General features: G+C 37.6%; 3 protein-coding genes across 4 annotated transcripts; 1 reads left to right on the top strand and 2 right to left on the bottom strand.

Annotated features, from left to right (window-relative positions):
* Positions 1-3,568: 3,568 nt before the first annotated feature.
* Positions 3,569-4,438, bottom strand: LOC131307791 (uncharacterized). Its single transcript, XM_058334479.1, has 2 exons — positions 3,987-4,438; positions 3,569-3,879 (listed from the first exon to the last, which is right to left on the bottom strand). Exons 1-2 carry the CDS (start codon positions 4,366-4,368, stop codon positions 3,794-3,796), a joined length of 468 nt encoding a protein of 155 aa, XP_058190462.1. The 5' UTR covers positions 4,369-4,438; the 3' UTR covers positions 3,569-3,793.
* A 6,091-nt stretch (positions 4,439-10,529) lies between these two features.
* Positions 10,530-14,270, top strand: LOC131307627 (ABSCISIC ACID-INSENSITIVE 5-like protein 5). 2 transcript variants are annotated; one of them, XM_058334246.1, is made up of 6 exons: positions 10,567-10,739; positions 10,779-10,792; positions 12,034-13,078; positions 13,224-13,295; positions 13,387-13,416; positions 13,787-14,270. In XM_058334246.1, exons 3-6 carry the CDS (start codon positions 12,074-12,076, stop codon positions 13,859-13,861), a joined length of 1,182 nt encoding a protein of 393 aa, XP_058190229.1. In that variant the 5' UTR covers positions 10,567-10,739; positions 10,779-10,792; positions 12,034-12,073; the 3' UTR covers positions 13,862-14,270. The 2 variants fall into 2 exon arrangements, with proteins under 2 accessions (XP_058190228.1, XP_058190229.1); XM_058334245.1 differs by having other exon boundaries at positions 10,530-10,792.
* Positions 14,271-14,346: 76 nt separating this feature from the next.
* Positions 14,347-19,849, bottom strand: LOC131307626 (protein DJ-1 homolog C). Its single transcript, XM_058334244.1, has 8 exons — positions 19,412-19,849; positions 18,527-18,727; positions 17,581-17,730; positions 17,321-17,500; positions 16,030-16,107; positions 15,713-15,913; positions 15,051-15,188; positions 14,347-14,969 (listed from the first exon to the last, which is right to left on the bottom strand). The coding sequence occupies exons 1-8, from the start codon at positions 19,721-19,723 to the stop codon at positions 14,790-14,792; spliced, it is 1,440 nt and encodes a 479-aa protein (XP_058190227.1). The 5' UTR covers positions 19,724-19,849; the 3' UTR covers positions 14,347-14,789.
* Between the last annotated feature and the right edge of the window lie 391 nt (positions 19,850-20,240).

Below are 20,240 nucleotides of genomic sequence, written 5' to 3'. Positions count from 1 at the left end.
AAGGCTTATGTGGCACTTTGACATCTCTACAATAGCCACTCCAACTAAAACGCCAAATTTTCTTATTTAGGTATGTTTTCAAAATAATGAAAGAAAAAATTCGACATCACATGTCAAATTTGACATGAGAGAAGATGTGTCAAATTATACCTAAGCAATTGACATAAAGGTTGGAGTTGATTCAAATGCCGATTCAATATTTCACTTGGCATGATATGTCACATTTGACCTTCTTGGTTGGAGATGCGTAGCACCCGGTGGTTGCAAAGAGAACTTAGTATCACATTAGAACAACCTTTTATGCTTATGCTTAGTTGGGATATAGAGTTCCTTGACTGAAAATCAAAAGAGAAAAAGACAAAGCTATAATACACAGGGTATACTGTATGTCTAAATTATGATAATTTGTGATTTTTATTATGACGATTTTTGATTTTCTAATGCATATTTTTATGCTAGTTACGACTTTTATTTTAAAATTTACCTGTTGAACAGGTCATTAGCAGGTTACACATAGTTAAAAAATATTGTTATTATGTAACCATAATTATTCGTACCAGAAACCATAATACTTGTACCCCAACCAAATATATGTGTACAATATCACAAATTTAATAATGTTACCCACAAATGTTATGACAACACCATAAATTGGCATTATCTTACCACAATGAGTCGTACCAAATTTTTTTTGACACGTATGATATTCCGTAACAAAATCAAAATAAGTCATACCAGAATCAACAATTGTTATACCCAAACAAAATACGTGTGTAAAATACTACAAATTCAGTAAAATAACCAAATTTGTTATTACGACACCTAAAATTGTCATTTTCTTACCACAACGTATTGTATCAAAAGAAAATATATTTAAATACTACAAATTATATAACAAATCATAATTGTTATGACAATACCATAATTTGGCATTTTCATGCCCACGACTGTTATAGCAAAGGAAATTGATTAAAATATTCTGTAACAAGACCAAAATATCACAAATTCAGTAATATAACCAAATTTGTTATGACAACATCATAAATTGACATTTTCATACCCACAACATGTCGTATAAAAAAATTCAATCGAAATGTTCAATTAACGATAATTATAATTAGCAAAATACCATACCACAATTCGGTAATATAACCAAATTTGTTATGACAATACCATAAATTGACGTTTTCATACCTATAACGTGTCGTATGAAAAAATTCAATCGGAATGTTCAGTTAACGATAGTTATAACCAACAAAATATCAAACCATAAATTCAGTAATATAACCAAATTTGCTATGACAACACCATAAATTAACATTTTTATACCCATAACGTGTCGTATAAAAAAATTCAATCAGAATATTCAGTTAATGATAGTTATAATCGGCAAAATACCATATCATAACTAAACGTCGTTAGCGAGTATATTTTTAGAATGATCGATCATAATTGTTAGAATATCAAGTCATATGATATTCAGCATTGTCACCAAAACTAGATATCGACAACTGCGTAATCGAAAAAATTTAATGTATCTAGATACAACAATGAAGTTGATTGCTTATCATTAGACCCTTAATTAAACAAAAAAATCTTTTTACTATTGAATTCGGATGCTGATGAAAGGGCTTTCTAAACCCTATCGAGCAAAAAAAAAAATGTGGATTATTTAATCAACAAATATAACGAAATCAATGGTTTTGATCGTCATTAATGTGTCGCGGTTGCAAGTCAATTGTACATTTAGTTACAACAGAGAAATTGGTTTTATATCAAGTATATTGAATGCATAATTTTAAATGTTCTTTTGGTACGACACATTGTGGTAAAAAAATGCTAATTTTTTGTGTTGTCATAACAATTATGGCTATGTTATATAATTTGCAATATTTTACAAATGAGGGAGAGGGAGAGGGAGAGAGAGTCAAGGAAGAGAGAATAACCTATTACCTGCTAAGCCATTTTTTCATTTTATTAATTGATTTAATAAATGAGTGGCTCGAATTATTTACTTTTAAATCCAATAATTTAAAATCATAATGCGTATGGTACACCTTCTAATAAGGGATGTGTATCATAGGATTACCCGAAAGAAAAAGGACAAGGAAATGGAGCGGAAGAAAAGGAATTGTTTTCATATTTCAATTGGGTTAAAAATAAGCCTAACAGAATAGTAATCCTTACTCAAGAATAAATATATTGCCAATGGCAATGGCGACCGCGACGGCGACGGCTCAACATGAAAGTTAAAAAAAGCAATGAACTTGGACATGGAATCGTTTCCTTGTGGAATATCCATCCTCTTTGGCGGCGGCTTATCTTGGAGAGATAGAAAGAGTACGTAGGAGAATACTCTTATATTAAGAACGTTGATTTTGGCCCTTTTTTTTTTTTTTTTAACAAAGTAGAGCATCTGCGTACAAAAGTAAGTTGCGAAAATCAATTTCTTATATTAAAGCCTTAAAGATAGCACAGGTCATTTGCATATAATCAAAGTCCTTTGCACGTGGATAATACAATTGCTCATTTCTTTAACAACTTATGTCTTGTTCTCTTCACTTTTCAAAATTATTATTTTTTAAAAATTCTCCTTAGATTCTCCCTACTTCTAACATTTCTCTCTTCACTTATTACCCCTACTATTTTTCAAAAAAAAATTCAAAACACAAACCAAACAAAGTATTAAACTTTTAAATAAGTTGGTGGTTAATAGTATAACATGATATTAAAACAGGGCAATAGATTATGTGTTTGAACCTCGTCGCCTAACTAATAATTAAAATCTATACGTGTTTACCCGTTTATGGATTTTAAGAAGGAAAAAAAAAAAAGGCACGGCACCCTCAATCCGGGGTTGACATAACAAAAGTTTATTGTTTAACCATTAGTATATCATAGGCCCTATATAAACCATCTTCAACACAGGCTCATATGGATTTAAAGCAAATAAACTAATAAGACAGCATACCAAATATGACCTTATAATGTAACATGCACAAAATGTGTATGACTAAGTGGTCAGACCGGGCTTGTAGAGCTATTTTTGAATCCATCCCATTTACTTAATAAACTGAATTGAGTCCAATCATGCATGCAACTTAATATGTCTGTGTCAGCCGTCGGGCTCCCACCAAGTGGGGGTGCTTGGAAGAGATGTCGATCAATCGATCCGGCCGTTCATCTCAAAAATCGACGGCTCAGATCTTGACTGAGCAAAAGACAGTTTCGATTTTGACTGAGCAATGGACAGATCAGAACTGTATACACTCATATTCAATTCGAGCAGTCCGTGCCGAGATGAATGACCGGCCAGATATCGCTCGGTACCCCGCTTGGTAGGGGTACTTGGCAGCATCCCCGGGTCCGGCATATAAACGTCACAATCTTTTTTCAATTCCATACAAGTCCAAGAGGGATACAAACTTAGAAAGTGATTAAATTCATTCAATTGGTCTGTTATCTAAACAGTTATTAACACAGAGTACTAAATAATTAGCAAATTAATTATGCCAAGTGGCCAACTGTCCATACAGCCTGTCAGCCGTCTCAAAAATTTTAAAGCCAATTAACACGAATTATTTTCTTATTTATTTGGCCAAAGTTTTTAATAAATCCCACCATATATTCGACTAAAAAAAGAATTCAATTTGTACACTCCATGATCTTCTTTTCTCTCTGCTGGTCCACAAAAATATTGATTTCAAAAGCATCAATTAGCATAATTCAAGGTTTCTTTTTAAAAAAAAAAAAACCGATTCGAACCAGCTTGCGCGCACCAATTAACATGATTTTAGTTTGGTAGAGGCTGTCGCACCACACAAGCAACCACCTGGGCCCACTGCCTTAATCTCGTCTTCACCATCTCCGGATCATCACCTACAAAAATTTCCCAAAATAAGTACTTATTAATTCAATTTAAGGAGGAAAGAAAATCAATAAAACCACAACCGTCCGATCAATCTGTATTACATGTACGTACGTACCTGGGCCAAATATAGTGCTGCTAGGGCTATCGACAGAGAACGACGACGTATCCGAATCCGAAACAACCGTCGACGAGGACGAGGTCGTTCTGGATAAGCTCTGGCTGTACTGCTTATTAACGGTATGGTAGAACTCGAGCGCAGGAAAGGCATCGAATAGCTTCGGGTCGATAACGGGCAAATCGAACCCGAAGCCCAACTCGAAGCAGGCCTTGAGCTCGTCCAAGTCGTCGTCGGTGACGCTCCTGGAGAGACGGCCACTCCGCCGCAGCTTGTGGTGCCGGCCCTTCCGCCGCGACCAGGCCTGGTCGCGGAGCATGTCCGGGGACCACGAACGTTGCTTGAAAAGAGGCGGCGGCGGCGGCGCGGTGGATTGGAACATGGTGGTGGTGGTGGGGAGTTTTTTCTCGGCTAGTCGAGGCGGGAAGAGGGAGGGTTTTACTACAAGGGTAGGGGTTTTTTATAGTACGAGGAGGAATTGGAATTGGAATGGGGACTGTTTGCTTGCACAAAAGTTGAAGGCGGTGGGCCCGTGGTTAGGTGTCGTGGAGGAGAAGGGCATGCGGTGGGGCCAAGCTATTCCGCGACGAATAGAGCCGTAAACGAGCTGAACCCTGTTAAGTTCGATTCAAGTTCGTTACGGTACTAATTTGGTTCGAATTCGGTTTGGGTTTGATTTGAGCCTGAACGATTTGGCTCGAATTCAGCTCGTTAAAATTTTTTAAAACTCGGGTTTGGCTCGGTGGAGATCGTTAAGGTACCACTCTGACTCAAATTCGGCTCGTTAAAATTTTTCAAAGCTTAGGTTAGGCTCGTTAAACTCAAATGAACTAAGCCGAGCCGAATCTCGGCTTGAATTGAGCTTGTTAAGGCTCGAGTATGATTCGGCTCGGCTCATTAAACTCAATTGAATCCAAACTCTCTCATTGATCGTGTAGAATTTGAAAGAAAAATAAGAATTAGATTATATATATAACCTTGAAATTTTTTATATTTGCAAATAGACCCCTAAAGAATTATTAATTATATTTAATTACAGGTTCGCGAGCCTAATCAAGCCGAATACTATAAGGTTCCGGCTTAACTCATTTATCAAACAAGCCTAACATTGAGGTTCAGGTTTGGTTCTTTTAATAGACGAATCGAATTCGAACGTACCTTTACTAAGCTGAGCTTCGAACAATTCACGAATAACCTAGTTCATTTACAATTTTATTGACGAATCAATAGTTCACAAAAGATAGGTGACAAACTTACGAACGCAAAAAGAATAAAATTAAGGAGACAACAGAAAGAAAAAAAAAATACCCCCACTAAAATCTTAGTAGAACTTAGCCTTCTGCCTAACTTTTTTTGTGCATTTGACTTCTACCATCAGTATGAAGTTTTGGTTAAGTGTTCGCTTGATGCAATATAACCGGTGGTAGATAGAAGGGAGAACTGAATATCATTTTGCTTGACAAATTTTTGTTGCGCAATCTGGTCCAAGAGATTTTGGAACTATCATTCTACAGAAATATCAAGGTTGAACGCAAACATGCTCATAAAGACAAATATCTTACTAGGCGGGTGCTGACGACTTTCATGCTTTTCACATCTATAGGGGATATATCCTTTTCGAATAGAATTTAGCGTTGAATTTCCTCTATCTCTTTACAGCTTTCTCTTGTGTTGTATTCCCTTGTAAACTGTTTTATCATTTATGAACTTCTTGTTTTCGCCGATCAAAAAAAAAAAAAACTTCTTGTTTTCACAAAAAAAAAAAACCCAGTGGTAATCGAAAATATTTGGTTTAGTCACTTGTTTCTTTTGGTTGGAAAATTGAGTTTTAGCTAAATTTGAGCTTTGTTTTCATGGTTCCCACGTGTTCATGTGGTCGGATCCACATTCCGTTGTGTTCATCTTCGCATAGACATTAACATCGAACATTTAGTTGGCTAACATCAATTAATAGTGAGTGAGAAATTGACTATAAAAGTGCCTTCACATTGGTAGTACGAGATGGGAAAAATCACATTGGTGTGGAAACTAAGAATACTTGGATAATTCTAGGGTTCATAAGGGCTTGGGCCCTTGGGGCACCCAAATTTTATAGGGGAGAGGACATGGATAAAGTAGGCTTAGGCTTTCGCCCCCCCCCCCCATTTACCACACACGCATCGTTGTCTGTCTGAATTGGGCCGGGTTGGGTCAAAAGATAGTCTTCTTACAAACTTCTTACAATTCGGACACTTCAATCTCTTTGGGGCATGAATAGGGAGTGTTGGGCCCTTGGTGCAACCGAGTTTTAAGGGCATGAATAAAGTGGGTATTGGATCGGGTTGGGTCAAAAGATAGAATGGGCTTGGCCCAATTCACTTTAATTCTTTTTACAGAAATTAAGTTCGGCCCAATACCTATTTTATTTCCTCTCCCTAAAGTTTTATTTTTCCCTTTTCGTGTGTCTTTTCTACGAAAGCGTGCCAGTCCGGCATCTATTTCACGCGGTTTTTCTTTCTATTTTGTTTGATTTTTTAATTGTACTTTATTTTCGTATAAATATAATTGAGATAATTTTGTTCGTCAAAACAAAGAAAGAATTGTTTTAGGTCCCATTTCTCCTTGCATGGAATTCACATAAACTATAATCCCACATCCAGAATTACACCGAACGGAAGGTAAAGGTTATTTTATCCAAAAAACATCCATGAAATGGGTAATGTTTTTTTAGGTGCTAGAAGAGTAAGAACTTCAATATATATAATAAAAATAAATTTACAACACACAAAGAAAAGTCTCAAGATCTGAATAAAAATTCTGTCGAAAAACAAAACTGTCGGAAAAGGAAACTCTGGTGTTGGAAACACCATTCCTCTCATGGAAGTGGTGTGGGAAAAACCTGGCATGGTCATCACCGTTGTCGCCTCCACCGTTGTTGAGAATATCAGAACTGACGTAGTGAAACTCCGATCCACTATAAATTGGTGGTGGTCAATCAAAAAATACAAGAAATTTGAGAAATCTCATCTCACATGGAGATAGGTCAGGAAATGGGTATTGAAAAGATAATTAATTTAGATTAGAGACACTTTTTAGGACCAGACCGCAAGAAACGTAGTAATTACTTTAGATTAGAAACATGAATCGCTTGCTACCTTGAAATTAGTTTTTATGGAAGTTTGTTTATGACTTTAATTAACTCTTGCTAGTAGACAGTAGAATCAATTCCGGATCATCAATCGATCTATCGGACCGGAATGGACTCCCCTTAGAAGGTCATGTCATGGGCTGCTGCACAATCCGTGAACAATCGGGATGGGCCTTGTTTGATATCTTCTTACTGATTTTGGTCCAGTCTATTTCCTCTTTTCTTATTTTTTGGTACGTGGGAAATTCATTTCTCAGTAATTTCTCGTCAAATATAACCTAAAATTGGATGTTGAAAGCGTGCTTTCCTCATGAAGTGGGAGGCCACCACTTTCACAAGTTCCTTTTGTGTATTTTTTTGTTTTTGGTAAATTAAGTTTCCCTTTTAATTGTTGTTTAGTGATAAGACGAATCATGGCTCGAAACGTGTTGCAAAGGACAACCCCCCACTGTCTCCATTAGTGTTTTTTATCAGCCGTGCTATCCTCACCGTTCTGTTTCACCTGCTCTCCCCATGCACTGTAGCGCTCAATTTTACTGTCCGTCTCGACAATCAATGATCCGAATTTTAAAATGACTCTTCCCTGGAAGAGTCTTTTAAAATCCGGATCGTCCAAAATATTTTTAGACAGTGAGATTGAGAACGGTAGGGGAGCAATGAAACAGAACGGTGAGGGTAGACGTCCTGTTTTTCGATTATGAGATTCCGGGTCTATCCTCCTTTTGGAGGATTATAACGTCACTGAGTTGGTATGACCAAAAGAATTGGTATTACCAACTACTATAAGAGGTAGTGATAAATTGGTTAACTATAACAAGAATTGTTAATTGGTTCAAGTCATTTTCATTAAAAATGGCAACTTACAAATAAGATTCGCTATGCGAGCATGGTAATATGTAGTAGACGGTGATATCACGTGTACATTGTATTGACTTCATAAGTAGAAGTCTTGTCTGTCGTACAACAGTTGGCTCCGTCGTAAAATTCTAGAATTCCTACTAAATTAATGTTGCTGGAGTATTGTTACGTCTCCGCGTAAAAAGGTCCGCGGCAAACTCGGGATCGATCGAGAAGGATAAGATCCAACAAAATTGTAACTTCAAGAGCTTCCGCAGAAAACTTTCACCTTTTCAATTGGAGTTTACCTTGAAGAAAATTGCAAATGCTGAAAAATTAGAAGTATTGCACCCTTGTTTTCTTCTTTTGGTTTGCTGATCAGTTCCTTTAATCAATTTTCGAGCTTCTAAACCTCTAAATTAATTAATGTGGAAATTGATGCGCTAACAACTCCCTTACTTATAATAACGAAAAACGACATAAAATACATCTCATAACCTCGTGTGATTTAGAGCGTCATTAGCCTAACCTACTCCTACCACCCACCATATACTTTTTTCATTATGATGCGAAGCATTTTACGATATAGCTCAATTACAAGAGAGTTTTCTTTTCGTTTTTAAATAATCAAGTGTCCAAAGCAGCTTACGCGCATATTAATTAGTTCATGCCTTCTTTTTGTTAACTAATGTCTATCATCTTTCTTATTATATGCAACATCATATGTACCCAACCACTTAAGAACCCAAAGAACACCATGCTTGCACATGGGGGGCCAAAGGCATAAGAAAGCGGAGAAAAAAAGAAAACAGTAGAGGTTCTTTCTGATACTTCTCGTTCCAACACTTTCATTTTCATCTCCCATGTGAGTTTGCGTTTTTCCATGTGTAAAAGTTCTAAACTTTATCGGTGCTCTTGACTCTTATATGGTTGCTTTCGGTGGCGGAGCCAGAAATTCTGTTCAGAGGGACACCATTTCACAACAAATTAAAAAAATTCACGGTAAAACATAACGAAGAAATATTATTGAGCACAACAATTTAAATATTTTTTCTTCAAAAAGCTAAATAATTAGTTGGATGGATTCAAACATGTCACAAAAAGTAGCAATTCGATATTTGCCTCGGTGAAATGAGCATTTAATGCTTGAAGAGGTCCATTGATTTAGTTGAAAACCCACGACAGCACAATAAACAATTAACCTAATACCCTAAACTACCAATTCTTCCAAATCTTTTGAATAGGTGTAAAAAAAAAAATACTGGTGATAAATTCCGGGGGTACACGTGACCCCTGGGCCTTAATTGGCCCTGCCTCTTGTCACTTCAAATGAAACTTTGTTTTTGCTTTAAGTGAGCCTGGCCGTTCGTGAACCGTTAAATTGATTGTAAAAAACTTAGTTTACGTTCTTTTCATGTAATACAAAACTTTGCTCTCACTTTAAAGGCCCCGCAATAGACCGTGAACAATCATTAAGATATTAATCGTTCTACGTGTAAGCTAATCAGGACGCCTTAATTAAAAAGTATTAGCTTAAATCTTTCCATCATCGTCGACAAGTATCCGTTGAAGATGATCAAATATGAGTACATCATCTTGATATCTAGAAGCATCGTATAATTTTCCAAATAGAAAACCTGCCATCAACAATGCTGCATACATGCTCTGACCGACTATTCCTCTCTTTTATAAATATCGGCCCCACGCATTTAATGGTAGAATTGGCTTCACACATATGTGAGAGATGAGTGGTCGGAAAGTAGCCGATAGACGTGTCCGTAGCATTATTGGCTTGCCATATACTTTTTTTTTTCCTAAAGGTGTTTAGACTAGCTTAAGCTCACCTCAACTAATTTCTTCTCTAGTTCGATAAAAAACTGAACATCCACACTAGAGGACCAGAAAATTCGCAAGAAATTACTCCTACTTTCTTGCGGTCCAACTCCCAAAATCGAACCTTAATCAATTGTGTAGGGAGTAAAAAAAAACATGACAATCATTCTATAACCACAAACACTTACACAAATATTTACACAAATTCGCTCACATTTATATTAGAGCACACACACACTACACCTCCAGTGTGTGTGTAAAATGTGCTTAAGTGTTTTTTTTTTTGGAATTGATTTTCACACTCTTATTTTTTTATTCACACTCTTTTTTGTCTTTATCTACTTGAATTTACTATTTTACCTTTTTATTCAATATGCATTTTCACACAATGAAGGACAATATTGAAATTTCATATGGATAAAAAAAAAGAGTGTGAATGGTTAAAGAAGGAATGTGAAAATTATTTTCCTTGTTTTTTGTGGGTCAATTGGAACTTGGTATATAAGCGTTTGTGATTGAATAATATTAAAACCACGAAACAATTTAAAAAAAAAAAAAGGACAAATCAAGAATCGGCATCTAATAGGTTGTCGGGAAAGGGTAAAACGAGCGGTCCAGATTGCCCCACCTCGCATTCCCCAATTGGCTAAACGTCACATCGGTAAGTCCACTTCACGGCAATTGGTCCACGTCGCGCGATTCTAGTAGCTGCAGTAATTAAAATACTCCGATTTTTCTATTTTCGTAATGGCACTGAAAATATTGGCAGAAAAAAAAAAGAGGCAGTGGGCGGAGCTTAAATAGTCGAGCTCGAAGACACTTGTCGCCTCCACCGCCTCCCTTTACCGGAGACGAAGAAGAAGGAAACGACACCCCATCACTCTCTCTCTCTGTCTCACACCCCATCACTCGCTCTCTCTCTCTCTCCTGCAGTTTCTATTTTTAGCCATCAAAAATCTCTCTCTCCTGCAGTTTCTACTTTTAGCCATCAAAAAAGAAAATATATAAGGTAATTAAACTCTCTCTCTCTCTCTCACACACACACTATAAATTCTTTCTTTTTTTTGCGAGAGATAAAATTAGTATTTGCTAGATATTTTGCTTTTTGCTGAGATATTTTCTTTTTCTTTTGCATGTCGAAATTCAGTCTTGCTCTTCCAATAAGCATGAGGATAATAAATTCACTGGCAAATTGTACTAGTTAGTACTACTATTTTCCAACTTTCTTGGACGACTTCTGTTATAACCTTCATGGAGATCGAGTACAGGAAATTACGGCCTTTTTTGAGCTCTTTTTTTTTTTTTTTTTTTTTCTTTTTTTGTGCCTTAATGAGAGATAAAAGATTTGAGGTGGTTTTGGTGGAAAATGATCTGGAATTCTAAGTTGATTTTCTTTGAAGTTAATTGTTTAAATCATGGAAATGGATATTAGTAAATATATGTACGTGCTGTGGATGTTTGAGTACTCTGCTATGAAGCTCAAACTAATTACTGGAGATTTACGTATGTTTCGCTTATCGTTAGTGGGATTTGGTTAGATTACGGATCTGAGGTTCAAGAAGAAAACTGCCGTCAAATCACTGGAACTCACAAGTCTGATCCGCGTAAATTGGTTGGGTTTCAGGAGGCCAGATAAATTTTTTTTTATGTCTGTTTTCGTTTATATTTCTTGGAATTCTTTGTGGGTTTTCAAATAGATTTTTTTTAAACATGTTGTGGAGGAGTAATTTAACTTCTGACCTCATTTTTTTCGAGCTCTAAAGTGCACGCTGATGCTGTTAGACCAAAGACGTCTTGTCGGTATTCATTTAGATTTGTATTTAATTCATCTCTAAAGTTGTTTCAAGCTGGAAGGTATAGTACTGTTAAGATCTTGAATGATTGCTTGGCTTTCACATGATGGGGAATTTTTTAGTACCATCAGTGGTGTTTTTCTCACTATTATTGGTTGTGGGTTCGATCTGTTTGGCAGTGGAAGATTTCATGGATAAGTGAAGATAATGTATACACTTCCATATTGTGGGCCCTTGGATTTGATTGTTACTTTGTTAGGCTTGTTCAATACGTATGAAGTCAATAATTGGTCCATCTAACTCTCTGTTCTTAATTTTGTTAAATTCATGTGTCTTGAAAATGAAGTCCGGACACTCTAACCGTCGAAAAAAAGAAAAAAGAAAATGAGATGTCAACCTAGAGGGAACTGAGATTTTTTCACCATCAATTTTTGATAAACTTTTGGAATTTGAACAGATAAACATTTAGGCAGTTTTGGTTCAGCAGTTTTCAAACAATGGGATCCTATGATCTGAACTTCAAAAGCTTCGTCAAGACGCCGCAGCCAGAAGGGAATGGCCTAAAACCACTGGGAAGTTTTAGTTTTCCATTGACTCGACAATCTTCCATATACTCCTTGACCCTTGATGAGTTCCAAAACAGTTTGGGAAAGGATTTTGGGTCGATGAACATGGACGAGCTGTTAAAGAGCATTTGGACAGCTGAAGAGACTCAAGCCATGGCTTCTGTTTGTGGGTTAGGACAAGAGGGTGCCCCTAGTGAAAATTTCAATTTGCAGAGACAAGGCTCCATCACATTACCTCGGACACTCAGTCAGAAAACTGTAGATGAAGTCTGGAAAGACTTGCTTAAAGAAAGTGGTATTGATGGTGCAAAAAATGGGAGTGGCATTAGTGGATCCCATTTGCAGCAGAGGGAGCCTACTTTGGGTGAGATGACTTTGGAGGAGTTCTTGTCTAGAGCAGGAGTTGTAAGAGAAGATGCGCAGCCAATCGCGACGCCTAATAATGGTGCATTTTTCGGTGAAATATCACAACCGAATAATCAAAACCACGGTATGATTCTTGGGTACCAGCAACCAGAGCAGAACAATGTGGTAATGGGTAATCAGATTAGAGAGACGAAAAACTCGATGCCTCCAATTTTCCCCAAGCAAGCTGCGGTGACTTTCACCTCTTCTAATTTTCCCCAATCGAACAACGCTTATTTGGCTAACTCAGGAGCGAGGGATCCTATTGGTAGAACGGGGGATGCTTCTAGAAACAACGGTTTAGTTCAAAGTAGTGTGATACAGAGTGAATCTCCCGGGAGCCAGTTATCTTCGGATGGGAATGGGAAGAGTACTGTAGATACATCGTCGGTTTCACCATCTCCGTATGTGTTTAGTGCGGGTGCAAGGGGAAGGAGAAGTGGCGGGACTTTGGAGAAGGCAATGGAGAGAAGGCATCGGAGGATGATTAAGAATAGAGAGTCTGCTGCACGGTCAAGAGCTCGGAAGCAGGTGAATATAACAACACAGTGTAGCTATTTTCTAGAAACATAAACAAGTATCATGTGAGAAATATATAATGAGACATACGAAAATGACTGGTTGGTTGGTACAGTAATGTCCACTGATGTTGGTTCTCTCTTTGGCTTTCTGATAGGCTTATACCTTAGAATTGGAGGAAGAAGTTGCAAAACTTAAAGAAATTAATCAAGAGTTGCAGAGAAAACAGGTATATTTAGAAACTGTATCCAATTTTTTTCCTTTCTAAAATAATTTAATGGTTTTGGCGAACTTTTGTTGCTATAATGCCGTTGCCGCAGGAAGAAATCATGAAGATGCAGAAAAATCAGGTACATGCCCCTTTTAATTTTACTATTGGTGTTGTCTTAGCTTTTCAACCACAAAAGGGCTATTTTGAGAGCAGTTTTGAGATGGACTTCTGTCTTACACAATGATGGAAAAAGCTATTGTTGGAATTTACACATACAATAAGTGAAAAGTTTATCAAATGTATAGCAAGCAAGCAAGCAAGCAAGCAACCATAAGTTGGTTGTCTCTGAACTTGCTAAAGGCATTCAAAAACCAAATGGAATCAAGAAAAAGAGTTGAAAACCAGTTGACCAAGTTGTTTGGGGTCCAATTAACAGGGTTTCCTCTGATAGAGGATGCTGCTTGCTTCTCGATTGGTCTAATATTGTGTGGTTTTTTGTCGGTTGACAGGTCTTGGAGACGATGAATATGCCATGGGGAAGCAAAAGGCGATGCTTGAGGAGGACACTGACCGGCCCCTGGTAGAGTAGATGGAATGGAGGCAACTTTGGAGGGCATCCTTGAAATAGCAGAACAAAGCTATATAAAGGGCTTCACACAAATTTCTGTTGCGGATTGGATTTGGCCCTTCCTCGGAGAAAAGGAAACCACCAGTGTCCGGGAATGATAATGAGATGTGTATACAAAAGCCAAATGTGTGTACGTTGTAAAAAAAGGAAGTGGTATTTGTTGGCATTCTAGATTATGCTTACCCAGATGTGTGATCTGTGTTTGCTGAAGTCTAGTGAGACAATATTCTGATCTGCCATGTTCACTTCTGAACTACTTGGAACTATGATCACTATAAGCATCAGGTTATGTTATTGTCATTGAAATCTTTGTTGATTCTGTAAAAACTAATTGCAATGGAACTTATAAATGTCGTATTCCCACACATTACCAGAAAGGCAAACAAGTGAAAATCGTCCAAGGAATTAAGAAAAGCACGAATCTGACTACTGGACTTAGAGTTGTTGATAAATGGAAACTGCATCATCATCATCATCATCAAGGAAAGGGGTGCATTTAAATGATTGCACGGGGTAGTAGCAAATACAATGGTACCTTAAAGGTCAAGATCTGTTTAGCAGATGGGTATCACATACAAAACTCTGCATTGCTTTCTAACAAGGAGCAAAGGTTTAGTAACCAGTCACAGTAGATCTCATCTTGGGATATGTGCAGAACTTCCAGGTCGTCTGACCAGCACAATACAATTGAACCCTTACTCGTGAACATTCTGTATTCTCCATGCAATCTTTCCGGTGAATGGAGAGTGACTTACTTCTCGTATAACCAACCACAAAAATGACAGCTTTCTTTCATTCCATGGTTGACTGACTTGGGAATATGAAAATCCCTCCACGTTTCTTGGATGTGGGCATTTAGAATCTCAGCAACTTCAAAGTTTACGCTAATCTTTTCGCTCCCTCGGATACTCAAAAACAAGACTTTCTGCTACACTCCAAGCTCTTGTATGGCCAAAAAGCTTGCTCACGATAGCCAAGGCCATCTCAGTAGTGGTGGAAAGTCCCCTGCTTGTGATCACTTTCCCATCAATAACCACTCTTGCACTGTCCATTGCTCTCTTACCCTGGTTTTGTTACAGGAAGCATTTATATTTAACATATAATGGCTTATAAACTTGGAAGACATCAAGTTATTTACAACTAACCTTCAGTAACCCTTGTCTATGCAGGATTTCAGATGAAGAACAGATTGCTCCATATATCCTGCCGGATGATTCTTGTTCTTTTAGCAGCTTCTTTAGAACCCTCGATTTGTGCAGCCTCTCTGTCCCCACAAATCCTCCCTAAGCATTAAAGATCAGCTGAATGTTAAGAGATGCACAGTGGAACAAAACATTTCTTGCTAGGCGCATAAGCTTGTTGACTTTATCAGTGCAAGACAACTAAAGATACTGATACAGTTTTGCTTACCGATAATACTCTTAAAATGCCAAACAGAGAATTTCAGCACATATATTCCAAATATATTTATAGACATTCGCAAATTTTAATACACTTCTCACCAACAACAATGTACATTTTAAATATCGTGTAGGGCAGTTATTAGCATTTTCCTAGAATAAGCATCAATAAGCTCAAAATGAGTTGATTAGAAATGAAACACATCAGCTCTCAAGCACCAAAAGAATATGTGTTGTTTCAGAAATTAAAGGATTATTAAACTACACTATCGAAAAAATATACATGATTGAGCATGAGATGAAATCAGTAGCAAGCCACTGCTTATAGCGCAACACACAGGTTCAAATTGGTAACGAGAATATTCATAACCTGAATTAACCCTAATAAGTTACTTTATTTGACTTACCGGTAGGATGATCAAGTCATATATTGATTCTGCAGCTTTTCCAATCAACTTGTCTGCAACGATCTTTGTGCCTTGCGACGCCAAAATCTTCACAGATTTTTCGACCGAAGCAATCACAACATCCACCTTTGCTCGACGTAGAATGTCAGCAATTGTAACTATTTCAGCTGCTTCAGATCCATTTGCAACTGGGATAAGCACCTGTTGCACGTGTGTGACTAGTGAAGATTTCATGGTTCCCAATTCCCATATATAATAAAAAAGAAATTAGAGATTAGCCACAATAGGTAATCTCTTAAGCTAAAGGAAAGACTTACATGAGGGGTGTGGCCAACTGTCCACTCAACTCCATTGAATTCTTCCTTTCTAGGATCTTCCTTGGTAGCATCCATTAGCTAATAAAATTGATTAGCCACAGAAAAAAATGAGGGTAAAACATTAAAAATATTGCAAGAAAATAGCAAGTAATTGCAGCATCAATTTCGAAATAGCAGGGGATTTTCGAAATAGATGACTGCCATGAAAGATATTTCTTCTTGAGAAATCCTTGAATTACTAATAAGCAATCCATTACCTTAATATAAATCGGTTCTATACTGTCAAACGCAAAGTAAAGATTAATTATGGATATAAAAATATATTGGGACAGTCACTCAAAGTAGCACTGATTAAACAAATGAAAAAGAAATTATGACTAAAGATGGTTCAATACCTCTAAGGTGCTATCAACTTCTTTGGGGCCATCCATACAGAGCATAGCTCCAGCTTTAATTGGGCCCCCGTAAGTGGGCCATGGGATTGGACCCCAAGGTTTTGTCGAGGTGCACGTAAGCTGACCTGGACACCTGAGTTATCAAAAAAAGAATATGGTTTTCCCTGAGCAATGAACGCTAATAAGTCGCACGCATGAGGAAAAGTTATGCAATCAACCTTGAGGATCATATGGAGGGGAAGAGACCAAAAAAAGCATAGCCAAAAATCAACGTATGGCCTGGTTAAACTCATGGTCCTTGACACAGTAGAGTGGCAAAACGGAATCCATGAAATTTAAACCAAATTGTAGGAAAATGGATTTAGTCATTTGAGATATAAAAAAAACTTCAAGAGATTTATCATTTATACAAAAATAGGCAACTTAATGAGGCTACATACGGGTTTCAGACTTTCATGAGTCTCAAAATGCCAATCTTTATGGTCAGTATTGGAACGAGATTTATCATTTATACAAAAATAGGCAACTTAATGAGGCTACATACGGGTTTCAGACTTTCATGAGTCTCAAAATGCCAATCTTTATGGTCAGTATTGGAACATGAATGAGATAATGAACAAGGGGTGGATCTCAAGTGTCAGGAGAGTGTAATTTTGTAATGCAAACATATTTACCTGCTAGGTATATGATCGTAAGAGTCCAAGACAATTGTTCAATCATTAGAAGTAACAGTGATATTTCAATGAGAACAATGGGTTATTGTTATACCCAATGGAGGATATAGTGGTCGTGGTACATCACCTCAGGGCTTCAGGTACATTATATAAGCCATCAGCCATACATAATGAAGAGGGCAACAGAGTCGCAAAACAGACGGAATTCTAGATATATCTTACCAACAATTTTGCGACTTCCACAGCAACAGACTCCCCAAACAGCTGCTCCACCAATGATATAGCAAACTCAAAACAAGTACCCGGGCCCCGGCTTGTAGTTAGCTCATCTGAAACTTGGATTTTTGATTCTACTTTCCAGAGGGTTGGGAGCTTGCCCATAAATTGCGGGTGACCAGTCATCTTGCAAAACACACTAAATTCCAGTTAGCCAACGTTAACATGTCGAAAGCTTAAAAAGGCTCCATATCAAAACTCCGTACCTCTTTTCTTTTGAGGAGACCCCATGGCAGAAGTGTGACTGCTGGAGCAGCAGAAATAGCACCGTATAATCTTTTCTCCTCAGCTTGTTTGCATGTAATTTTATGGAGTACCTCACAATCTCTCAAGGTTACAGAGCCAGGCATTCCACCCTATATGCATCCAAACAAATGAAAACACAACTTAACCCAGAAGAACTCCTATATTTGTTGACCAAGAGGATGGATTGCAAAGTAGGCACAAAAGCGCAAACATTCTGCAGATTAAACAAGTGACTTCTGTTCCAAACGAGATCGAACCATATGAGGTTTGTTTCCCAGAGTTCTTTTGCTGCCTGATAGCGTTTTACAAATATAGCATACCTCTTAACTTACAATTCCGGGCCACCACATTACTGCAAAAGGTTCGATTTAGAGGTCAACTATTGTCTATCGGCTACTAAATAGGCCAGGATCAACTTAATCCTCAGAGTACCAGGAAACGATTCTTAATTAGTCATATAAACTCAAAATGTATGAATTTCCACACAAAGCCAAAAGTAGTTTTTTTGGATCAAGAGTAGCAAAACCTTCTCCTCCTTTGTGGCAAATTCAATGCCATTCCTGGGAAATTTGGCATCAACTTTGGCAATGCCAAACTTGCCACATCATCCAAGCCACTTGATTTGCATCAAACAATGATATGGGTTTAATCAAATGGTCCAATTTTGAGTTTGTGCCAAAATGGCACCAAACGGGTGCACTCGCGTTGCTATTTTTTTGACTTTTTGACACTGTTACGAGCTAAAAAATGGCTTTGACAATGCCATTTTGGTACCAACGGATGGACTGGCTCTAATTAGGTAGAATAATTGACAAAGAAATTATGAATTTCTCATAGTTGCAACAATCAAACTAGCTAATAATGAACCAAATCAAACTCAAATTTTCAAGGTTGCGCATATCTCACAGGCAAAGCAACAAGATCATAAGTTTCATTCCAACAAGCCGAGATGGATGCATCAGCAATCAGCTTAGTACCGCCAGAAGCTTTGATTTCAAGCTGAGGATCAACCGAGGCCACAGTGACATCAGCACCAGCTCGGCGCAGGACATCAATCATTATCACGGCTTCCATTTCCTCCGTACCAAACCCAATTGGAATTAGAACCTACACCCACTCAAAAAAAAAAAAAAAAAAACAATCAATCAATGCCCAAAAAAACCAAATCAAGAGACCTACTTAGAGCAAGACAAATCTGTTAGCCATAGTGCTCCAGTCCTACACGACCCGCACTGAATTAGTATATTTCTGTTAGAGTGAGTTAGTTAGTTAGTTAGAGTCGAGTGATAGTTGTAGTGAGGTGTACGCATATGTAATTGAGTCTTAGTGCTATGTATATAAGTAGTCATGTACTACTCTTGTAATTGCGTGAAGTGAATAATAATCATTTTCAGTTCTTGGATTCTCTTCAAAATCCTGCGTCAAAGCTACAATTTGGCATCAAGAATGGCAAAACCATCTCTACCCTTGTGCCAAATTCAATGCCCAATTTTGGCAATGCCATTCTTGGTACCAAATTGGGCATCAACTTTCTCAATTGCCCAATTTGCCACGTCACCCAAACTCCTTGATTTGCATCAAAAAATGATATGAGTTTAATCCAATGGTCTCATTGTGAGACTATATTGGAATAGCACCAAACGGGTGCAGTACAATTGCTATTTTTTGAACTTGTGCCACTATAACAAGCTAAAAAAATGGCATTGACAAATATATTTTGGCACAAACCGATGGACTTCCTCTGATAAGTTATTTCCTCTTCAGAAAATACAATCAAGTGCGAGAACGTACCTTTTTGGGAGGAAGGGTGTTCGATGTCGTGGTTGTGGGTGGGGTAGTTTCTGAAGTTGGCGGAGGAGAGAGAGTCTTGGTGGGTTTTGAAGTGGGTTTATCTGGCTGTTGGACGGCCATGGACGCAAGTGGAGAGGTGTGATAAGTGGTCGAAGAGACGATTCTTGGGGGTTGCTGTGGAGGAGAGAGCCTGAGAGGAGGTAGAGAGAGAAACGACATCAAAGATGCCATGTTTCTGTATGTATGCGTGTATGAGATAAAGTGAGTTGCAATTGGCGGAGGAGAGAGAAGAAGTGCAGACAGCTCGAGCATGTCGGGTGAAGAAGAAGATATCTAATGACCCGATTTTGATTTCGGCTCTATCCGGGTCTAATGATAAAATGGTAAAATACGTAAATGGTTCTTGACATGTGAGTTCTGTATCAATTTCGTCCGCATTGTTAGTAATTTGTTCAATCACATCCCTAAAAGATATACTTGGTGTGTAAAAGGTATGGTTGCTAAACAAACCAAGCTACTTGAGTTCGAATTTGAGTTCATGTTCGTTCATTAAAAGCTTGTTCAAGATTTGTTTGTTACATAAACAAACCAAGCTTAAACATGTTTTTGAAACTCGTTAAGATTCCAAGCCAAGTTCGAACAAACTACTACTCAACTTGTTCGACTAATGATGTATAAAAAAATTCAAGCTACTCAAGATGGGCTCGTGTTTGGCTTGAGTAAAGCTCGTTTAAGATTAACTCATCTCATAAACAAGCTGAGCTCAAACATATTTTTAAAGCACGTTGAGTTTTCAAATCAAGCATGATCAACCACCTGCTCGGCTCTT

This window comes from Rhododendron vialii, chromosome 11a, assembly GCF_030253575.1.
Source record: "Rhododendron vialii isolate Sample 1 chromosome 11a, ASM3025357v1".
Classification (NCBI taxonomy): domain Eukaryota; kingdom Viridiplantae; phylum Streptophyta; class Magnoliopsida; order Ericales; family Ericaceae; genus Rhododendron; species Rhododendron vialii.
The sequence above is the reverse complement of the archived record's forward strand: the minus strand, read 5'-3'. Positions and strand labels throughout refer to the sequence as shown.